Source organism: Lissotriton helveticus, chromosome 2_1, assembly GCF_964261635.1.
Source record: "Lissotriton helveticus chromosome 2_1, aLisHel1.1, whole genome shotgun sequence".
NCBI lineage: Eukaryota > Metazoa > Chordata > Amphibia > Caudata > Salamandridae > Lissotriton > Lissotriton helveticus.
This window is the reverse complement of record NC_136059.1, coordinates 1,794,348,811-1,794,367,235: the sequence shown is the minus strand read 5'-3', so window position 1 is coordinate 1,794,367,235 and position 18,425 is coordinate 1,794,348,811. Positions and strand designations below refer to the sequence as shown.

The 18,425-nt window shown below is 43.3% G+C and overlaps 1 protein-coding gene across 6 annotated transcripts in view; it reads right to left on the bottom strand.

The window, feature by feature from the left end:
* Positions 1-18,425, bottom strand: part of ANK2 (ankyrin 2) — a 1,987,506-nt gene that overhangs the window by 171,515 nt on the left and 1,797,566 nt on the right. For all 6 annotated transcript variants that reach the window (XM_078676735.1, XM_078676733.1, XM_078676736.1 and 3 more), the window contains one exon: positions 5,770-5,901. In XM_078676735.1, coding sequence (XP_078532861.1) covers positions 5,770-5,901 — 132 coding nt within the window. The remainder of the gene's footprint in view (positions 1-5,769; positions 5,902-18,425) is intronic.

The following is an 18,425-nucleotide window of genomic DNA, read 5'->3' as shown; positions in this document are numbered from 1 at the left end:
ACTCTTGGGAGATTATGGGACCAATGTAAGGTTTTACCATACATTTCAAATGGGTAAAGTTCTCATTTTAGGCACAGTTTGTCTGTCATTTAACAGATTTTATGCCAGCAGTTATCTGCATAGTTATATCTTGACATATTTCTTGAAATATCTATCCATCCATCCATCTATATATATATATATATATATGTCCCAGTTGTGGCTTTGTTGATGGCCTCAGACTGCAGGTGGTGCAGGTCTGAGGAGAATGCCACGCCACACTCACTTATATCAAAACACTCGACTCCGAATCCAGAAGAAGCCTGCACTCAAATTGTGGAAAAATTCTTTATTAAGCAGCACCTGCTTGGAATATCAGGAACGCATTTCGGCTGTCCTTACAGCCTTTGTCAACCTGAAAAGTGCGCGATTACATCTACATGTTTAAATAATGTCCACAGGTGTTGCTCATTGCAGTACTCCTGACGTTTTCAACTTGTCTTTTAAAGGCACCATCCTCTTTTCCAAGCAACTTGTGTTGAACTGAACAATTCGTCTAATCAACTCCTTCCAGCATTGTGCGAGTCAAGTTAGCATTTGCAGCACCATTTTGTATTCAGCCGCCATTTTGAACCATGATCGAAATTAAGCTTCTGTTTCATACTGCCTGCATCAACAGAAAACAGCCTCGATTGTTTCTCTTTATAATTCCTTTATAATTCAAGGTTGAGCTTCGCTGCACTAATGAATAGATTGTTCTGTCACTGCATGCCTTTCCCAGTAGGTAGGCCTGCTCTTACTCTCAGAGAGACGGGCACGGGCAGAGTAACCTTGAAACCAAGATAGCATGGGCCTCATTTATGAGGCTGTGCGTCACTTTTACGCCGCAAGTGACGCACCAGTGACGTACAAAATGCGCCTTGTTGCGTCATATTTACAAAGTGACGCATCTAGGTAGATGCAACACTTTGTAAACCCCTGCGCCACATAATAGCTGCGCCAGGTATAATGTATGCAAGGGGGGCGTATTGACGCAACGAAGGGTCGTAGAAGTGACGCAGTGAAATTTATGAGATTTCACTGCGTCACTTTTAGGACGCTGTTGCGTCAAAATCTTGCGCCTGCCTCACAGCAGGCGTAAGACTAATGCAGGCCTTTTCACATGGGGCTTGCCCCATGTGAAAGGGCGCATTGCTGGAGTTGCGTCACTTTTGTGACACACTCCAGCAATGCGTCACTTTTGCGCTTACAGATACGTCAGAAATACTGACGTATCCGTAACTCTTTGCGACATGATGCGTCATACATTAAATATGACGCATCAGGAATTTCGCAAGGAGTGCGCACTGAGAAGTGACGCATCATTGCTTTCACGCAGCGATGCGTCATTTCTCATAAATGAGGCTCCATGTACCTAGTCTCAGGATTGTAGCCCATCGTTCTGTACCTTCCTTGTTTATCAGCTCCAAGACTAGAAAATTCCAGTATGGGTGGTTCTTTAGGGGTGCTGGAAATGTATATTTTGTACTACCATGTTGGCGGGTCCAGTCCCTCTGCAGCAATCCAAGGAGGCTGGTCAGACTGGACGCCGCTCGAGTGTATGACTAATAAATAGCTTTTGGTTTGTATTTTGAAACAGCAGTCAAACATTCGTCCACTTTATGTGTTTACAATACAGTGCTGACAGCATGCACATTAGTTTCATTATGCAGGCTTCATAGTATAGTTCATTGCGATGTTCGCAGGCACTGACATTAATTTTACAATTGGATGCAAATATCATATTTCCATAATATTGACTGTGCCACCCACTTATGTAGTACTTTACACATGGCTCAGGCCTGACACTGCAGAACCTGTGTGTGCAGTTTAAACTACCCTTTCGAGCTGGCAATTTAACCCTCTTGTCAGGCCCAAACCTTCCTTTTTCATACATATTAGTCACCCCTAAGGTAGGTCCACGGCAACCCCAAGAGCAGAGTGCAGTGTAGGTAAAAATTGGATATAAACTGTTACGTTTTACATGTCCTGGCAGTGAAGGACTCTTAAATTTGTTTTTCACTACTGCAAGGCCTATCTCTCCCATAGCTGAACATGGGAACTGCCTCATAACATTTTATAGGTGTAGTTTTCCCTTGTGACAAGATTAGAAAATCAAGTTTGGTGTCTCTAGACTCACAATTTAAAAACATAACTTATGTTGAAGTTGGTTTTTAAATTACAGTTCTGAAATGCCACTTTCAGGAAGTTTACATTTTCCTACTTAATCCATTTGGTGCCTACTGTCTGTTCCTGGAACACATGTCTGGGGTCTGTGACAGCTGGCTCCCTGCAATCCCTCATAACAGCAAATCACACAAATTCAGAGTAAGTGTGACTTAACAGCTACTAGCATGTTGATGGGTCATCTGCAGACAGGATGAGAGGGAGCAGCTGACACTTAAAACTGAATAGGACTGTGCCTTACCCTAAACAGATGATTACATACCCCACTGTAGTAAGTCTGCGGTCAGGGCAGGAAAGAAAAGGCTTGTGCACTTCAAAGCATCTCTTTGAAGTCTCCCTACTTCAAAGTTCAAATGGGGTATAAGTATTGGACCTCTGACCCCATCATTGGAGAATACTTCTGGATCTAAGGGCATTCTTCCAGCAAGAACAGCTTCTGTGCTGTAGGAGGGACTTCCACGCTGCTAACTGCTTTACTGTGTTGACTTGCTACCTACTGATTGCTGTGCTGTAGGAGGGACTGCCACTTTGCTACCTGCTTTTCAGTGCTGGCCTCCTGCTTCTTTCCTGGGCAACAGAAGGAGCTGCTGTCTGCATCCTTGAACCCTTGTTTCTCAAAGGACCTGCCTCCTGTTTTGAAGTCTCAAGGCAATCAAAGACTTCCTTCAACTCTGCATCAGCTGATGGACTCTGCCAACTATTCGCCATGATTACCATGAGGTGCTAATCTCGTCCTGGGACTTGAAAGGGAGTTCTGCAGCTGTTTTTCCACAAAAATAGATGTAGGGATGACTTTACGGCAACTGGAACTGACGCAGTGTCCTCCGACGCAGACGTAGCTTGATGACCATGCAGGGCCCAACTGTGAGGTTAGGCGCCAATGCAGCGCCTGCATCGTGAATGGTTCAACAACGGCGAGGGACCCGACTGCAAGGTCTGACGATGACGCAGCACCTGCATCACAGTGGGTTTGATGCAGAACCTGACTGCGAGGCTCGAAAACGACGCATTGGCCCGACTGCATGAATCAGAATTGACGCATCGTGACTTCAATTCCAACGATTGCTCCAGTCAAGGTACTTTTTCAGCAGGCTCTGCGTGGGTCCTGGAGCTGCCCTGCCATCCATCGCGATCACCCTAAACTTTGGATTTACCCTGGTCCAGCGCAACCTCAAGTAACCCCTATGCGCTCTTTGCTTCAAAGAACTGTATTGCAGGGTAATCTTTAAGAATTCATACCGTAAGTTCTACTTATTGGATTTTTGTTGTTTTGATCTTGTTCTACTAAGAGAAATATTCTCTATTTTTCTAAACGTGTGTGCAGGCTTTTTGTGGTGTTTTCACTGTGTTACTGTATTTAAAGTGTGCACATATACTTTACACAGTGCCTCTTAAGTTAAGCCTGACTGCTCTGTGCCAAGCTACCAGAGGGTGAGCACAGGTCAATTTAGGTTGGTATCTGACTTACCCGGACTAGGATTGTGGCCCCTACTTGGACAAGGTGTATACCTCTGTCAACTAGAGACCCAGTTTCTAACGTTGTGGTTGTATTGTTTCATTTTGACTCTCTTTCTGATTAACAGACTATCATATTTCCATGTTTACTTATTACCCTTTCTTGAAAAAGAAACAGAATATTTCTAGGTTCTTTCTTATCTTTGGAGTCGTAGTGGTTTAGCAGAAATTTGCCGTCATTATCTCCTCGATACCACTGTTGGGTTTCTTCGATCCCCTATCAGCCAGGCTATCGTCCAGGCTTTGATCATGTTAAAACTAGACTATGCCAGTTCCCTTTATTTGGGGGCCAACCAGTCCGAAATTGTCACACTACAAAGGGTTCAGAATGCGGCGGCTCGAGCTCTCCTGGGTCTGCCAAGGAGGTGTACTACTTCTGATGCCATTCGTCGCCTCCATTGGCTGCCTGTGGCCAAGCGCATAGATTTCAAGGCCCTCTGCATTGCGTTCAAAATCCTGAATTTTTTATCTCCATTTATCCGGGCCAATCTGCATACTTTTTATATCCCCTCCCACCAACTTCGTTCTATGGGACAGAATCTTGTGGCTGTCCCTAGGGTGTGGAGAGTCGGCGCCGGAGGGCGCTCTTTCTGTGTGCTGGCCTTCAAACTCTGGAACGCGCTCCCCGCTTCCATCCGAAGTATAAAGGCCCATCTGCCTTTCACGAAAGCTGTCAAAACATTCCTCTTCCCACAGTTGTAAGTTGCCTTCTGGCCACTAGCTGTGCAGTTTTCTTTCTTCAGCGCCGGCACGCCCCTTTGCTGGGGCAGACGTGCACTCTATGAGCCATTATAACATAAGATAACATTCCTGCCGGACACCCTCATAAGTGATAATTAAGCACAAATGTTAGCCGGCATACTCACAGAGTCATGCTGCTTGAGGAGCACATGGAAAAAGGGCTGTTGTCTACAAAGTATTTTTTAGGGCAAAGATATTTGCTTACTTTTCACAATAGTGCAAACCCCCAGACCATGTGTGCCTGTGATTTGTAAATATTATATTTTTTTCTTATCCAAGTTCACATTTAGATGCTCTGGCGGAATGATTTGCACTACTGTGCATGTGGACCATACTATAAATTTGAACATGCCTCTTCCGGGTGCTTTAGAGTTGAAAATAATTATCCAAACTGAATCTCAACTTTGCCTGCCCCGTGGCTTTCCACAGTCTTCAGCCTGATCACTCAAGTTCAATACTAATTTAACATGAAAAGCTGCTAGAAAGGTGACGGGGACACAGGGGCAGATGTCTGGGACTAGGAAACACTGCTGAGGCTGAAGGAAAAGGTGGCACTGCATCTCACACGAGAGTGAAGATGCGCACACCTACACTATGCACATTGTTATGTATGTTGTGCAAACATCTCATTACAGAGTCTTCAACCTGACCAACACCTCTCCCCTCCATTTAAGTGGAAGAGCTAATTAACCATGAGTTGCAAGGGAGTTTTACAAACATGAAAGAAACAATTGGTACATTTATTCACATACATCACAGATACATTATTTATTCACATCTCGTGAGTGCTTGCGGTTGAGAATAGTCTGAGGAATTCTCAGTGGCCATCAGCGCAAAAAATGAGAGGGGACATTGTTTAAGTTTTCAATTTCCATGGCATAGAAGGCTCACAGAAGTTTGCACTGCTGACAGTGATGACGCTGAACATATCTCACATCATTATCAAGTAACAGATTGAGGAAATAGACTGGCAGCCAGCCAGTACTGAGAGCCAATAGAAAAAAAGTCAATTTGTTTGAAAGATAAGAAGACTGTGATGAGAAATCACTACTTATTTTTGACCTGTGCATAATAAAGAAGAGGTTAGTGATAATTCCTGCTTTCACACATTTTTGGGGGAATTGGACCCAATGTATCTAAATCTCAATCACTTTCATTGTCAGTAGTTAATTTGAACATCTGGCATGGCTCTGGCCATAATGGACTTAGGTGCTCACCCTAGGTTTTGGTGTCCAGTTTCATGGTGCACTATCATACACATTTAAATCCTCAGGGATGCTTGTCAGTAATTGGAAGGCATCACATTACCTGTGGCGTTTTTCCCCTCTCTATCCAGCCAGTACTTCAACAGCGCGTGGCTCTGGTCTTGCAGCGAGTTGGGGTTTTCCACCCTGATCTGATGAATTTGCTCCTCTGTGAAATCTAGTTCCCTCGCTAGTTCTGCAGAAAACAAATTAATGTGTTAAGTGTGTTTTCATCTATTTCTTGTGGAAATTCAAGATGAATTAATTAAAATTACAGAACATTTTTCATCAGACAAAGTACCTCCATTAATATGTATCAATGAAACCGAGAAATGAACTTCTTAAAGAAAACTGTTGTTAAAATGTTTTTCCTTTTTTATTGGAATTCCTCAAACATTTCCATTCCAAAATATGTTTGTAGGCCCAGGTAAGTGCCACTTATTGTGGAATACACACCAATTAGAAGTCAAAGCGCCTTCTAATTGGAAGGCACAGTTTTCATTTATGACATGTGATCAGCATTATGGATATGCTAAGTTCAGAATAACATGTGCATTATATTGGAGCTATAACAAACCTTTTCTCTCAAATGTAAAATGAAAGATGGTGCTGAGGCTACAACCTGTCTTCCATGAATAAACTCACTTTGCGATAGGTAGGTAGCTCCTGCTACCCCTGGTGTCTCCTTTGCTAACCCTGGCACTGCAATGGTTTCCTCTTGTCTCAAAGGACATAAAGGCAGTGGCAGGAACAGAAACTAAGTAGGGCTCTCTAAGACCTCTGTAGTTTCAAATCCATGACAGGATGTCATAAGGGAGGGCTGATAGGACTCTTTGCCCCAGGGAATGCAATTTGTAGGGTTCACACTCCTGTTACAATATATTTAAATACCAAAAACCTAGGGCTGACCAGTTCTTTCATGATGCAGTGAATAATTCTTCACCCCATGCATGTTCGAATACTGTGCTTTTGCCCGAGACTCCACAAATAATATAACAGGCATACCCCATGACCTTATTGTAGTACATCAGAAACAATTATGAGGCATGTGTGGGGTAAGGATTCAACCATGTGACATAGGAGGGGATCAAATGGTGAATAATATGTATTACAATGCCATACTGATGGCCAACATTATATGTGTCACATAACAACAAGAATTGAAACACAACAATATACAACTCAGATGAATATTAATGATGGTAGTGAGCATAGTAGCTCATTCCTCGAGGGTGCTGATGGCCTTAATGAAGGACAATTTTATACTGTGCGGAAAAAATGGCCATTAAATCAGGATAAAGGCCCAGAGTACTCCACTGAGAATTTACAGCCGCTGGGGGAAGAGGAGATTTCTTTGTCTCTTATCTATCAATCCATCATGTCTCATCGGGCTGAAACTCGTGAAGAGAGCCAGCGAGTCCAGAATATATGTAGGAAGTTACAGAACTCTGTACGGCGGATGTCTAAATCATAGGCTGATTTTGTCTCTAGGGTGACTGAAGCTGAAACTCGGATATCCAATTTAGAGGATGAACTGGCTCAGCAAAAATCTAAAACCGCTTCTATTCAATCTGTCAAGTAAGACTTACAATGGAAGATGGCCGACATCAAAAACCATGCTCGTCGTAATAATTTGAGAGTGATTCAGATTCCCGTGGGGAAGGAAGGACAGGACCCACGGCGTTATATTGTGGAACTTTTTACAAAATCCTTCCCGGAATTGTCCAAGTGGGACTGGGACCGTGAAATTGAGAGAGTGCATTGTTTTCCATTTAATAGGTGCTCTGTGGCCGATGCTAGTAATGCCCAGCAGGAAGAGCGCCCTAGAGCCCTGCTAATTGCATTCAATAGTTTTTTGGCGCAAGAGGATGACTATCGTTCTGCATGGCCTAACAAAAAAGATCAGGGGGTGATTTTGAGTTTTTTGTACAGCCAGATTTTTGTAAGCAAACAGTTGAGCTTAGATGGCAGCTTCGTGAGATGATCCCCAGATTTCAGGCAAAAAATGGGCAAGCGTATTTGTTGAATCCAGCAAAATTGAAAGGGATCTTTAGGGATCACACATATCTTTTTTCCAGTGAGAGCTCTGCTAATGAGTTTTTTAAATCAATTTAGTGGCTGGCTCATCTTAGTTAAAGGGGTAACAATGAAGCGTTAGTTTAATTTTGGTTTGCTGAATGAGCGATGTTGTAATTGCAAATTTTTCGTATTATTCTGTTTAGATATAGTCATGAGTAGGGGCAAGGGGGAGAGCGATCCCCTGCATCTACAGGACCCTGTGCCCTACAAGTCTTGTACACTTCACCGGTCGCCAAGATCGCTTCAATGGGTCTACTTTCTGAAATGGTTCAAATTTCTCGAGGTACAAGGCAGGGGTGTCCCTGTTCCCCGCTTCTCTTTGCGCTATTTATAAATCCGTTTTTAGAACAACTAAGGAACAACTTTTTTTTATACATATATTTTTATTAATTATAACACAAGAGTAGAAATGTACATTTCGGGTATCGTTGGTATAACATATTACAGTGGCGAACGGGCAGATGAAATGAAGAAATACAATCCAATTGTAGGCCTCTGGAAAGTATCAATACCAGCCGGAGCTGGGTCAAAACAATACAAGACAAATAATCATAAGCAAACATTATCAGAATCTGCCCACCAAGGATACAGGATATAAAATTAGACACTCGACACCCGAATATGCATAACAACAGGCTCAGGAGAATATGCCACATCTCTTGTGAAGAGGGGAAAAGGGAAAGATAGGTCATAGAACAAAAGAAAGAAAAAAAAAAAACCACAACCCCCCACCCTGCACCCCTGTGGATGGCTACGACCTAACCCCACTAGCAGCGTGCCTGTCGCCCCCTAAACTACACCCCAAGGAAGGGAAAAGACGGAGGAGGAATATCTTACGACCCAATGCGGGCTCCCGGACTCCCCTCCCCCCCGCCGCGAACAGATGTTCCCCACCATGGTACTAAGAGAGGTAAAGCAGACTTATAAGCAAACTGATAGAGAAATCACCAGGAGAGAAAATACCATCCCGCCCAGCCCCAGACATAACAGAGGCAGCAAATCCCATCGTCGAACATAGTCAGTACACCAAAGCCAAAAAAGCAGAATCCCATATGGCCCTCATTCCCACCGATACCACCCAGCAGTGTCAAAGGAAGCCTCTGTACAGAATTCAAACAGTCAAGTTCAACCCTGGCCTCTACGATCCATCACACAAACCCTCTCCGATAGGACCAGCACGATAGCAAAAGAGTCAAAACGTTGTAGAAAGGGGAGAAGATCAATATAGCATGAAAGGGTCAGAAGAGGCAAGTCTCGAAGTCTATCAGGGATACGAAAGTCAATCCAATGAATACCGATGGAGGTCTCCAGAAACGAACAAAGAAATAAGTCCTGTGAGGGCGATGACTTTGCCGAGTTTGCTGGCTGGTCAGGGGCTCCAGTTGCGGGCCGCTGTAGTTGCGCAGATATAATAGGCGTCAGATTAGAACGATGCTCGGGGTTCTCATCCCGGATAAGATCAAACTTCGCGGGGGTCACCATATGGTGCGGGTCTGACTCTGGGCTGGGGTCCGGTCTCGAACAAACAGTCTCGATGCGTACGGTTAAGTTGTGGAGAGCAGCCTCCATTTGCCAGTGAAGAGCCCCGATGGCGGCCATGACGGTCCCCAGTGTCGGTCCACACGCCGTCCGATCCATCTCCGCTTAACCGATGACAAAGCAGGTCATCTACCCCGGAGGCCGGCTACTCCGGGGAAACCAACTGGAGTGGGGTGGGCGAAGTCGACTGGCGACTGTCAGGCTGTGCACTCTTTACACCGCTGCCGAGAGCGGGGGGCCCCCCCGCGGACCTCAAGGGCTGCAGCAGGGTCCCAGGAACCGGACCCCCACTCACCGCGGCATCCACGTCTCGTCGCTGTCTAGCGAATATACGCAGGGACTCGAGACAACCACCAGGATCGAGAATTCGTGTCACTCCAATGAGACCGGACCCTGCCAGGTACCCGCGGCCGATGTTGTTCAACTGAAACCCGGCTGGGTCAGTACTCGAGGCCCTGGCTTACAGTCTGGAGAAGGCCCGAAAATGACAGACGGTGTAACTTCGTCAAAAAAGGTGATAAAGACTCCGGGATTGCGTTCCTGGACTCAGTGACGATTCGGACACACAGGAGTCTGGCGGGAGGTCAGGATTAAGTTCAGGATGTATCCACCAGCGACGGAGGTCGACGGAGCCGGGAGCTTATGCGGCCATCTTGGTTGCTAGCGTAGCTCCTCCCCCAAGGAACAACTTTTTGATCAAGCTTTTCAAGGTGCACAATGTGTCTTTTTCAGTGTTTGCATATGCAGATGATATTGCAGTAACAACTTCTAACCCTGTTCTAGCGCTTCAAGAGATAGAGCGGCTTGCACTTTCATTTGGGCACGTATCTGGCTACAAACTAAATGTTGCGAAGACACAGGTTTTAATTACTGATTAGGTGAACATGCCCGATCCTCGTGTGGTAAAAGAAGTGGTATATTTTGGTATCAAATTTAGGGCATCTATGGATGAATTGGTTAATATCAATTGCGGGGGAGGGGGGGCTTGCTATCCCGGACTTTGCTTTATATTTCTATGCCTGTTTTCTGTTGTTAACCGGAGAAGAATTTGGTAATATTCCGGAGGCCCCGTCTATTTTTCAGATTCTGTTGGGTCCTGTATCACGTCAATTTTTTAAAAACAAATTGGCGGCATTTACTACAAGCGCACAAGGATTAAGGTGCTTATATCTGCCTTTAATGTCTGGAAAAGAATACAAAAGCTTTGCTTAGTTGAGAAAATGTCCCGGTATATCTAAACAAATGCTATAAATATTCTTCCTTCTATTGCCCGGGATAATACTTCTGTGGGCTGGAGGGGAAAGGGCGTTGTCGAATTGAGGGTTTTGTTTTGGTAATGATGGCTATCTGATGTCTTATGAAGAATTATCACGGCAGTATAATTTGGCCAAAAATCAATTTGTTAAGTTTCTACAGTTAAGGGATTTTATTTTCCGGAAAAAAGTCAGATGGATTCCAGTTCAGTAGTCACTGCTGTCCAACGTCAGGTCAAAATGGGGGCGCTGTACCAATTATTGTTATCCTACAGAAAGGATGACCTAGATAAACATAGTGCTAAATGGGCTGCGATCCTGGGCATCAATAATTTGAGTTTAAAGGATGCTATTATTAGATCCAGGGAGACTCTGCTGTCCGCGAACCTGAAAGCTCAATGTTTTAAAACTTTTTAAATTTTATATTATACGCCGGCACGTTTGTCAAAATGGAGGAATGGGCAAGAAGGAAAATGTTTTCGATGCCCGGGGGATAATGCAGATATGTTACATATTTTTTTTTCTTGTGCTTGTTTGACGAACTATATTCAACATATTGAACAATTTTTGTCTAGAGTAATAGGAGTTCAAATTGTTATAACACCTACAATGATGCTGTTGGGTTTTGGACAGGATCTTGGCAAGGGTACTCCCTTATATAAACATAGATATCTTATTTTTATTGCAATGACTGTTGCCCAACTTTGCATTGCGGCTGAGTGGTTACAGGCCGAACCTCCCTACTTCGATCAATGGAGGGCTAAGATGTATGATTTATTTCTGTTTGAGTTTAGTTTGTATTCTGTTAAGGGGGTCAAGAAACTAAATGTTGGTCTAGGAATATGGGGGAGGTTTTCTGATTATGTGTCCACTTGAAGTCATTTTGTAACTTATGTATTGATTCATTGAGTTACAGTGGGAAAAAAGTAAAAAAAAAAAAAAAAATTATTGAAATACACTACCCCTGAAATCAGCATAAATGTTTTATTGGTGCCACATAGACACCAGTTTACGTGTTATTTGAAGGGTTTTTTGTTCCCAATTTGTTTTTTTTAATTTGCTGTGCTGCATATTATCTTCAAGTACATCTAGATTATAATATGTGGTGAACACTGAGAGAAGAGAGCCACAGGAGACATCAGAGAAGCAGGGAGAGCCAGTACAAACGATCTACTAACAAGCAAACTTCCATACACTGACCTGTCGTGCAAGAATAGTCTATGTATGTGACCAAGGTAGCTTTTACCCCAACATGGACCTACTGAAAAGAAGAGAAGCCTGTGAGTGTGTGCGCACTGATAGTAGTACCCCAGGCTATACAACCTCAGAGAAAGTCCGTCCAGGAGACACAACTGTACCCTCTTCCTCAGCAACTGAACCTGTTCCATCTTCTACATCTGACCCTCGTCCACCTAACAAATCTAGCATGCCACTCAAAACTTCAAGATCTTGCTCCGAATGTTTGTCAGTTTGTACCTTACGGAGGCGACACTCCTCCACAGAGGCCCACTCCAGGAGGTCAGTCCTCCACTTAGTTAAGATCCGGGAGACAGAACTGGCCCAGTGAGTAGCTACACATTACGCACCAGCACCCAGCCTAGTTGGGCGAATTTGAACCACTTCTTACCCCCTTTCCTGAGCAGGGGCAACAACCCCAGCAAGCAGTGAAGTATTGTGAGTTCCACAGCTACTCCCGTCACTCTGCATATCACGCTATGTACACTACTCCAATATGTACGCAGCGTCAGACAATCCCACACAACATGACTAAAGTCTGCAAAAGTCTTCCCGCATCTAGTGCAGCCTGCAGATCGTGACAGATGTGCCTTCTGTAGGCAACTAGGAGTCAGGTATGCTTGGTAAAGAAAATAAAACTGGATCAATTTAAATTGGGTGTTACTAGCCGCTTCGCGCACCTGCGCTTGAGCTCTGCCCCCACTCACCGTCCATAAGGGGAGACTCCAGCTCTCTATCCCATGCTGGTCGCTTCAGAGCCACCCACATCCACCTATCTGACTTTAGGGCTACATTCAACTGTGAAATAATATCTTTAAATGATCCCAGCCCAAAATTTAACTTCAGGACATGGGACTGCTCTGTCTTTACAGAAAAGGTGATCCACATTTCACAGGACATACACAATATGCTGGCATATGGTAAACATTTCCTATGATCCACCACATAATGGACTTCTACATACTCCATGAACATAAAGTTCCAATTTGAAAACAAATCTCCCGTATGCCGACAGCCCCCCTATAACCATCCAGTTACATCCATAGATTCACTAATATGTAGGAAGGGGCGGGGTCGAGCACCCGTTTTATAGCTTTTGTACCTACTGTTTCCCATGCTCATGCCACCAGTTCAACAATAAATGGTGTTCCCACTGGGAGCCTATTACCACTCATCAGGAGTTTGGGAAGCTTGTGTACCCCGTGGACCAGGTGAGGAACCCCTTTCCCAATAAGGACCATCGTCATGCCACATTGTGGCGTATTTGTTCAGGGTCCCACGTCCCACTGCCGCGAGGGGCAGTTTATTTCAGAACTGCACTGAGGCCGAAAGGCTTTCCAGCACCCTGTCCATGTTCAGTTCATATTGAAGACAGCGATCATGAGTGATCTGAAGACCTAAATAACAGAAAATCAGAGTCTTCAATGGCAGATCCACCACTGGGAGCTGGGCTACATCGTTATGCTCCAGAACCAGTATTGGGTACAGTACGGTTTTATATCTGTTAACATGGAGTCCTGACACTGCGTCAAAATCTGTCATCAGCTGCATAAGAAAGGGCACAGAGTGCTCTGGTTTGCACACATATATTAAAGTGTCATCCTTGTACATACACACCACATGTGTCCTATAACCCACCTGGACACCCTAGTCTCTCAGCCGATATAAAGCCAGTGGTTCCATCGCCAACACAAACAAAAGAGGTTCCCCTTTCAATACAAAATTCAACTGACACTTCTGTGCCCACTCTTACTATTGCAGTCAGTGTTGAACACAGTACTTCCCAAAGATATGGGCAAGACAAGGTGTTGAATTCCTTCTCTATGTCCAAGCCCACCAGGACTGCACCAAAACTGGAGGCCTGAGTCTCATGAATCACGTGTGATAATCGATGCAGATTCATATGGGTGCCTCTCCCCTGCATAAAGCCGCACTGATCCTCAGCGAGTAGCTTAGTGTGAAAGTTCAACTTAGAAAGCGGTCGGTAATACCTCTGATATACAGGGTCCCTGCTCAGCTTAGGTAACATAATGATAACGGCTTCCCGCATATGCATTGGGTTCTCACCAAACTCACACACCTCCAGGAGAGTTTCCAGGTGCGCCAAGAGTGTGGTCTTGGAGTGCGCCGAATAATATTCAACAGTAAGGCCATCCGACCCCGGACATTTCCCCATGGCCATGCCCGAAGACCTTCTCCAATGTGACAACGTCTCCGAGCCCCTCCACCTGAGCCTCCGCTAGTTGGGGAACTGCCTCCTAAGATTAGAAACCATCCATGTCAAGAGTCTCTGTATGTGCTGGGGCGGCATATACCGCAGCAAGATGGGCACGCAGTAGCTGAGTAATCACCATCTGGCCCATAGCTATCTAAACATCTGTCCACAAAGGATAAACATTAATGGGCGGGCCGTTGTCTTTTAAGCAGCCAGGCTAACATTCTACCCAACCTATTGCAATCTCTATGAAGGTGCTGTCTATAGTCCTTACGGACATGGCAATCCAATCTGTCCCAGAAAGCCTGTCTAATGGACCGGCGCTGTAGTTCCACTAGCCGCTGATCCTCTTCCCCCAACTACCTCTCTAATTTCCTTCTGATGTATTTAAAGGTTAGATAATTACTTTCAGTAAATTTAAAAAAAACTGTCTCTTTGGTCACAATATTGCTTTGGAAAAATACTATGGGTCTGCTTTAGTGTTTGGCAAACTAGCTGCTTTGTCATAAATGTGACGGATTCCTTATCCACCAAACTCAAATCAGGCCCTATGTCTGAAAGTTCCCTTTGACTTCAAAACCATGATACATGGTGGTTATCATACCAGTATGAGCCAAGCCTTGATTACTTTTGGAGCTTTAAAAGACAATGATTCAAAATAGGGTAGGCACATTTATGTTTGGAAACCCACTATTGCATTCAGTATATCAAGCAATTAATTCTGAATTGGCTTCAACTAATGATGGCATCCTAATGCTATTGTAGTGCCTGATACCACTGAGTCTTAATTAACATTTTAGTGGAAATTACAGCTAAATATTAACAAAGACTAATGATGAATTTACATGATTAAACTCTCTCTATTTGTTATGTAGATATGTTTTTCAAGGGCATTTCACAAGGTTGAAGCGTACATGCTGGATCTGCCTCATTCTTGCTCCCCATTTCCTTGGCAAAAAAAAAGTGAAGGTGAAAACAGACCTTATTTTTTCTTTCATTGTGATGGTGAGCCTGCATACTTTAAATGTAGTAAATGTATTTTTTTTAGCATGTTGGCAGGCTACATTTGCTAAATACTTTATGCATTTCTTAATTAAAAGATTAACCATCTTTGCAAGATTTATTGGTATTTCTCACCTTATTCAATATTAAGAATACGACTGAAGCTTTCTTGAAATGTATGTTGTAAGTGGGAACTCTGTTTTATAAGAAAACGTGTAGAAAGTGTTGAATATATCATGCATGTGTTCTGTATTACCCTTTGCAAGAACTTTATGGCTTGCAACCATATAAAGGTTTTCAAAGTTTTACATTTTTTTAATCTGTATGGAGGTAAAGACTTGCCCTTCTCCCCTTTTTTTATAAAGTTTGGCACAAAGTTGACACAGTGATCCGTGGTGTAATACGTTCTCTATAGGTTGAGGAAGAGAACAGTTAGAATTAACCAATTTATTACTGGATCTCTTGAAGAAATGGAAATCTTTTATTTAAGAAATAAGTGGTCAAGTTTATAAATTGGATAACGTTGTAATCTGGAGGCCTGGATTATAACGTCAACTTTGGCATTCAAACAAACACAGTGTGAGTCTCGTCTACATATCAACCTGTAAACATGTCAAAAAAAGAATTGGTGTTATATTTAATGTATTGTTTCATTCAATATTGACCAGGGTACACATTCCATTGCTAATTATTATATGTACTCCCTTGTTATATTTATTCCATTCTGGTATAAATGCTTCACTTATAAATACATTAAATAAAATAAATCTTTTTTGGAAGATTGGACTTCCAATATAACACAGCTAGCACTTCCATTATAAATCAAAAGTCAATGCATTGTAGATTATCTGGAAACAAGTTTTAGACCTGCATCTTTCGTGTACGCTAACCATATTAATCCTACGCGCCTTGTTAAAGGATTTACATCTGAATACTAATGTTGAAATGTCTTGTTAGACCATTAACTGATTGCTATTCAAAATGTTGTGTTAAATTCATCCCTGTTTCAGTTGTACACATTCACTTTTCATTTTGTTTGAATTTGAGACAATACATGTATATTTCGGTGTTCTTCCCCTTTTTCTCTCTTACTTTTCTTTCATTCACTCACTTTCTTGTTAGGCTGTCTAAAATCAGATTAACTCCTAAGCTCTTTAAGAATTTGTTCACAGTTGGTCTCCTTTACGCAGCGGAAGGCTGACCCTGAACATTATGTTTGGTCCCAGTTGGTTTTTTTTTTTACAGCAATTGCAGAGAGACCCTTACAATTTAACTAGAACCCACAAGTTAAGTGCTAATCAGGGCAGCTTTCAAACTCTTCAGGCGTTCGGGTACTGGTACCAGACAGATCAAACTACAAGAATGTGTTATTTTGAGAAACATTTGCTTTTTGGCAAGCAGAAATGTATGAACCATGTCAGCCGATCAGCACTTTATTTGCAAAGGGTGGACAAACTTTGGGTCACGCAGCAGGAATTTGGAACCCAAACTGATTTGTCTCTTCTATCACCTTACTTTACCTTCCATGAATAAAGAATTCACAGAGTATTATGAATTCTTATTACCACTGGTATTTGGACCGAGCATTGCTACACTCGTTCAAGCATCATTGTTCCCCCTATTGGCAGGCAGCATGTATAGATCTACCCGTACAAACTAGTCACAAGCGAAATAGTAGCATAAAGAGCCTGCAGCAGTGGAAAGAATGTAATGGAGTTTGTGGCTAATGTGGGTGGAACATTCCACAAAGCTGTGTGCTGGACCCTACTGGCACGTAAACTCTCCGTTTATTGTGCAGATGACGCAGGTGTGACCTCACTACAGGTCACTCAGAAATCCAGAAGCAGCGCACGTGACACCAAATAGTAATCAATTGTGCCTAGTATTGTGACCCTGAAACAAATTGATTACCTTGGGACCTTATTGTTAGTCAGTAGTTCAAATAGTGCTTAACTTGCTCTGCAGGTTTATGTTGTTGGTCAGTCTGTGGGCCTATGAATGGAGGCATATTTTTTGTCCCACAGAAGGTAGGTTTTATTGACTTTCTGAAATAGAGGGCCTTGAAATACTTGAAATGTTTGTGCTGCTTGATGCATGCCAGAAAAAAAGCAGAAAGAGCTCACTGGTCTGTCCATATTGAATATGCATGCCTCCTAATGTTGATCCCTATCTACTCCCAGAAGAATTAGCATCTATATAGTGAAACAGCAAGTGATGTTGATGGAGGAAGGTTTCGCACGTAAAGAGACTTGCTTGTACTCAGCCCTCTCAAAATAAACCGTAATGCACTAATAAACATGTTTCGCATTACTAATAATGCACCACACAACATTTCTAGTATCCAGGGGAAGCTTTCATATGTGCTTTTTACTAACCGTAACTCGAGTGTCCTATTATGACCGCCGCAACGCGGGAACTTTTCTGGGCATGCGTCTGTCACACTCACGTGACATGACATACTTTCTGCTTTGGTGGGAAAACTTTGCTTCTGCGCACTAGAACTAAAGATGGCTTGCATTTCAGCTTTTATTAAATTGTTCGTCTGCCTAAATTCCTAACGCTGTAGTTAAAATAAATTAATGGGAATAGAGTAGCGATACGTGGTATACAGTGCATTCATTTACTCTTTGTTCTGAATCTGTTTTTCTTTGACTTTGCTATTAGCTCCTGTTTGAACCAATCTAGTACAATGTTGCTCCATCTTGGGTCCCGCGACTGCGCATGTGCTGCGCTCTCAAGAGTCCACAAGCCATGGCATTGAATCTATGCCAAAGACAGTCTTGCCTGCGATGCGCCTGGGAAAATGAACTATTGACCCACGGAAGGAAGACAACTTACCAATCTTCGTATACATTGTATTTGTTATTGAAACATCCATTGTTGGGAGGGATAAAAGTGCATGGGAAAATAAAACTATGGGAGGGAACATTCATTTGAATGTATGAATCAAGTGACCTCATAACTGGCATGGTGTAATGACCTCTCCTCGTCGTTTGACTAATCAAATTGATGGAATACACACATTTGCAACATTGGGGGGTGGTACACTGCCCTGGAAAATTGTATAACTAAGGTAGGATTAGCTAGTTAGATTGTCTGACTTGTCCGAATAGCTGACCTGTCACTGACCCAACGCACTCAATAGGCGATCGAGAACAGAGGTGCTGGCGGAGCACTCTGTCAGAAGATTCGGGAGCAGAGGTGCTGGCGGAGCACTCTGTCAGAAGACTCTATAACCCAATCGGGGTTCCTGAGGGAGAAGATTCGCTAACCCAATTGGGGTCCAACCGTTAGCCGCCGTGAGGGGTGTAACGCTGGCGTTGAACTTAGCTGAGGGTACCTGGTTCCAACCTGAATCCATCTTAATTTTGTCTTCACTGATCCTGATCTACACCT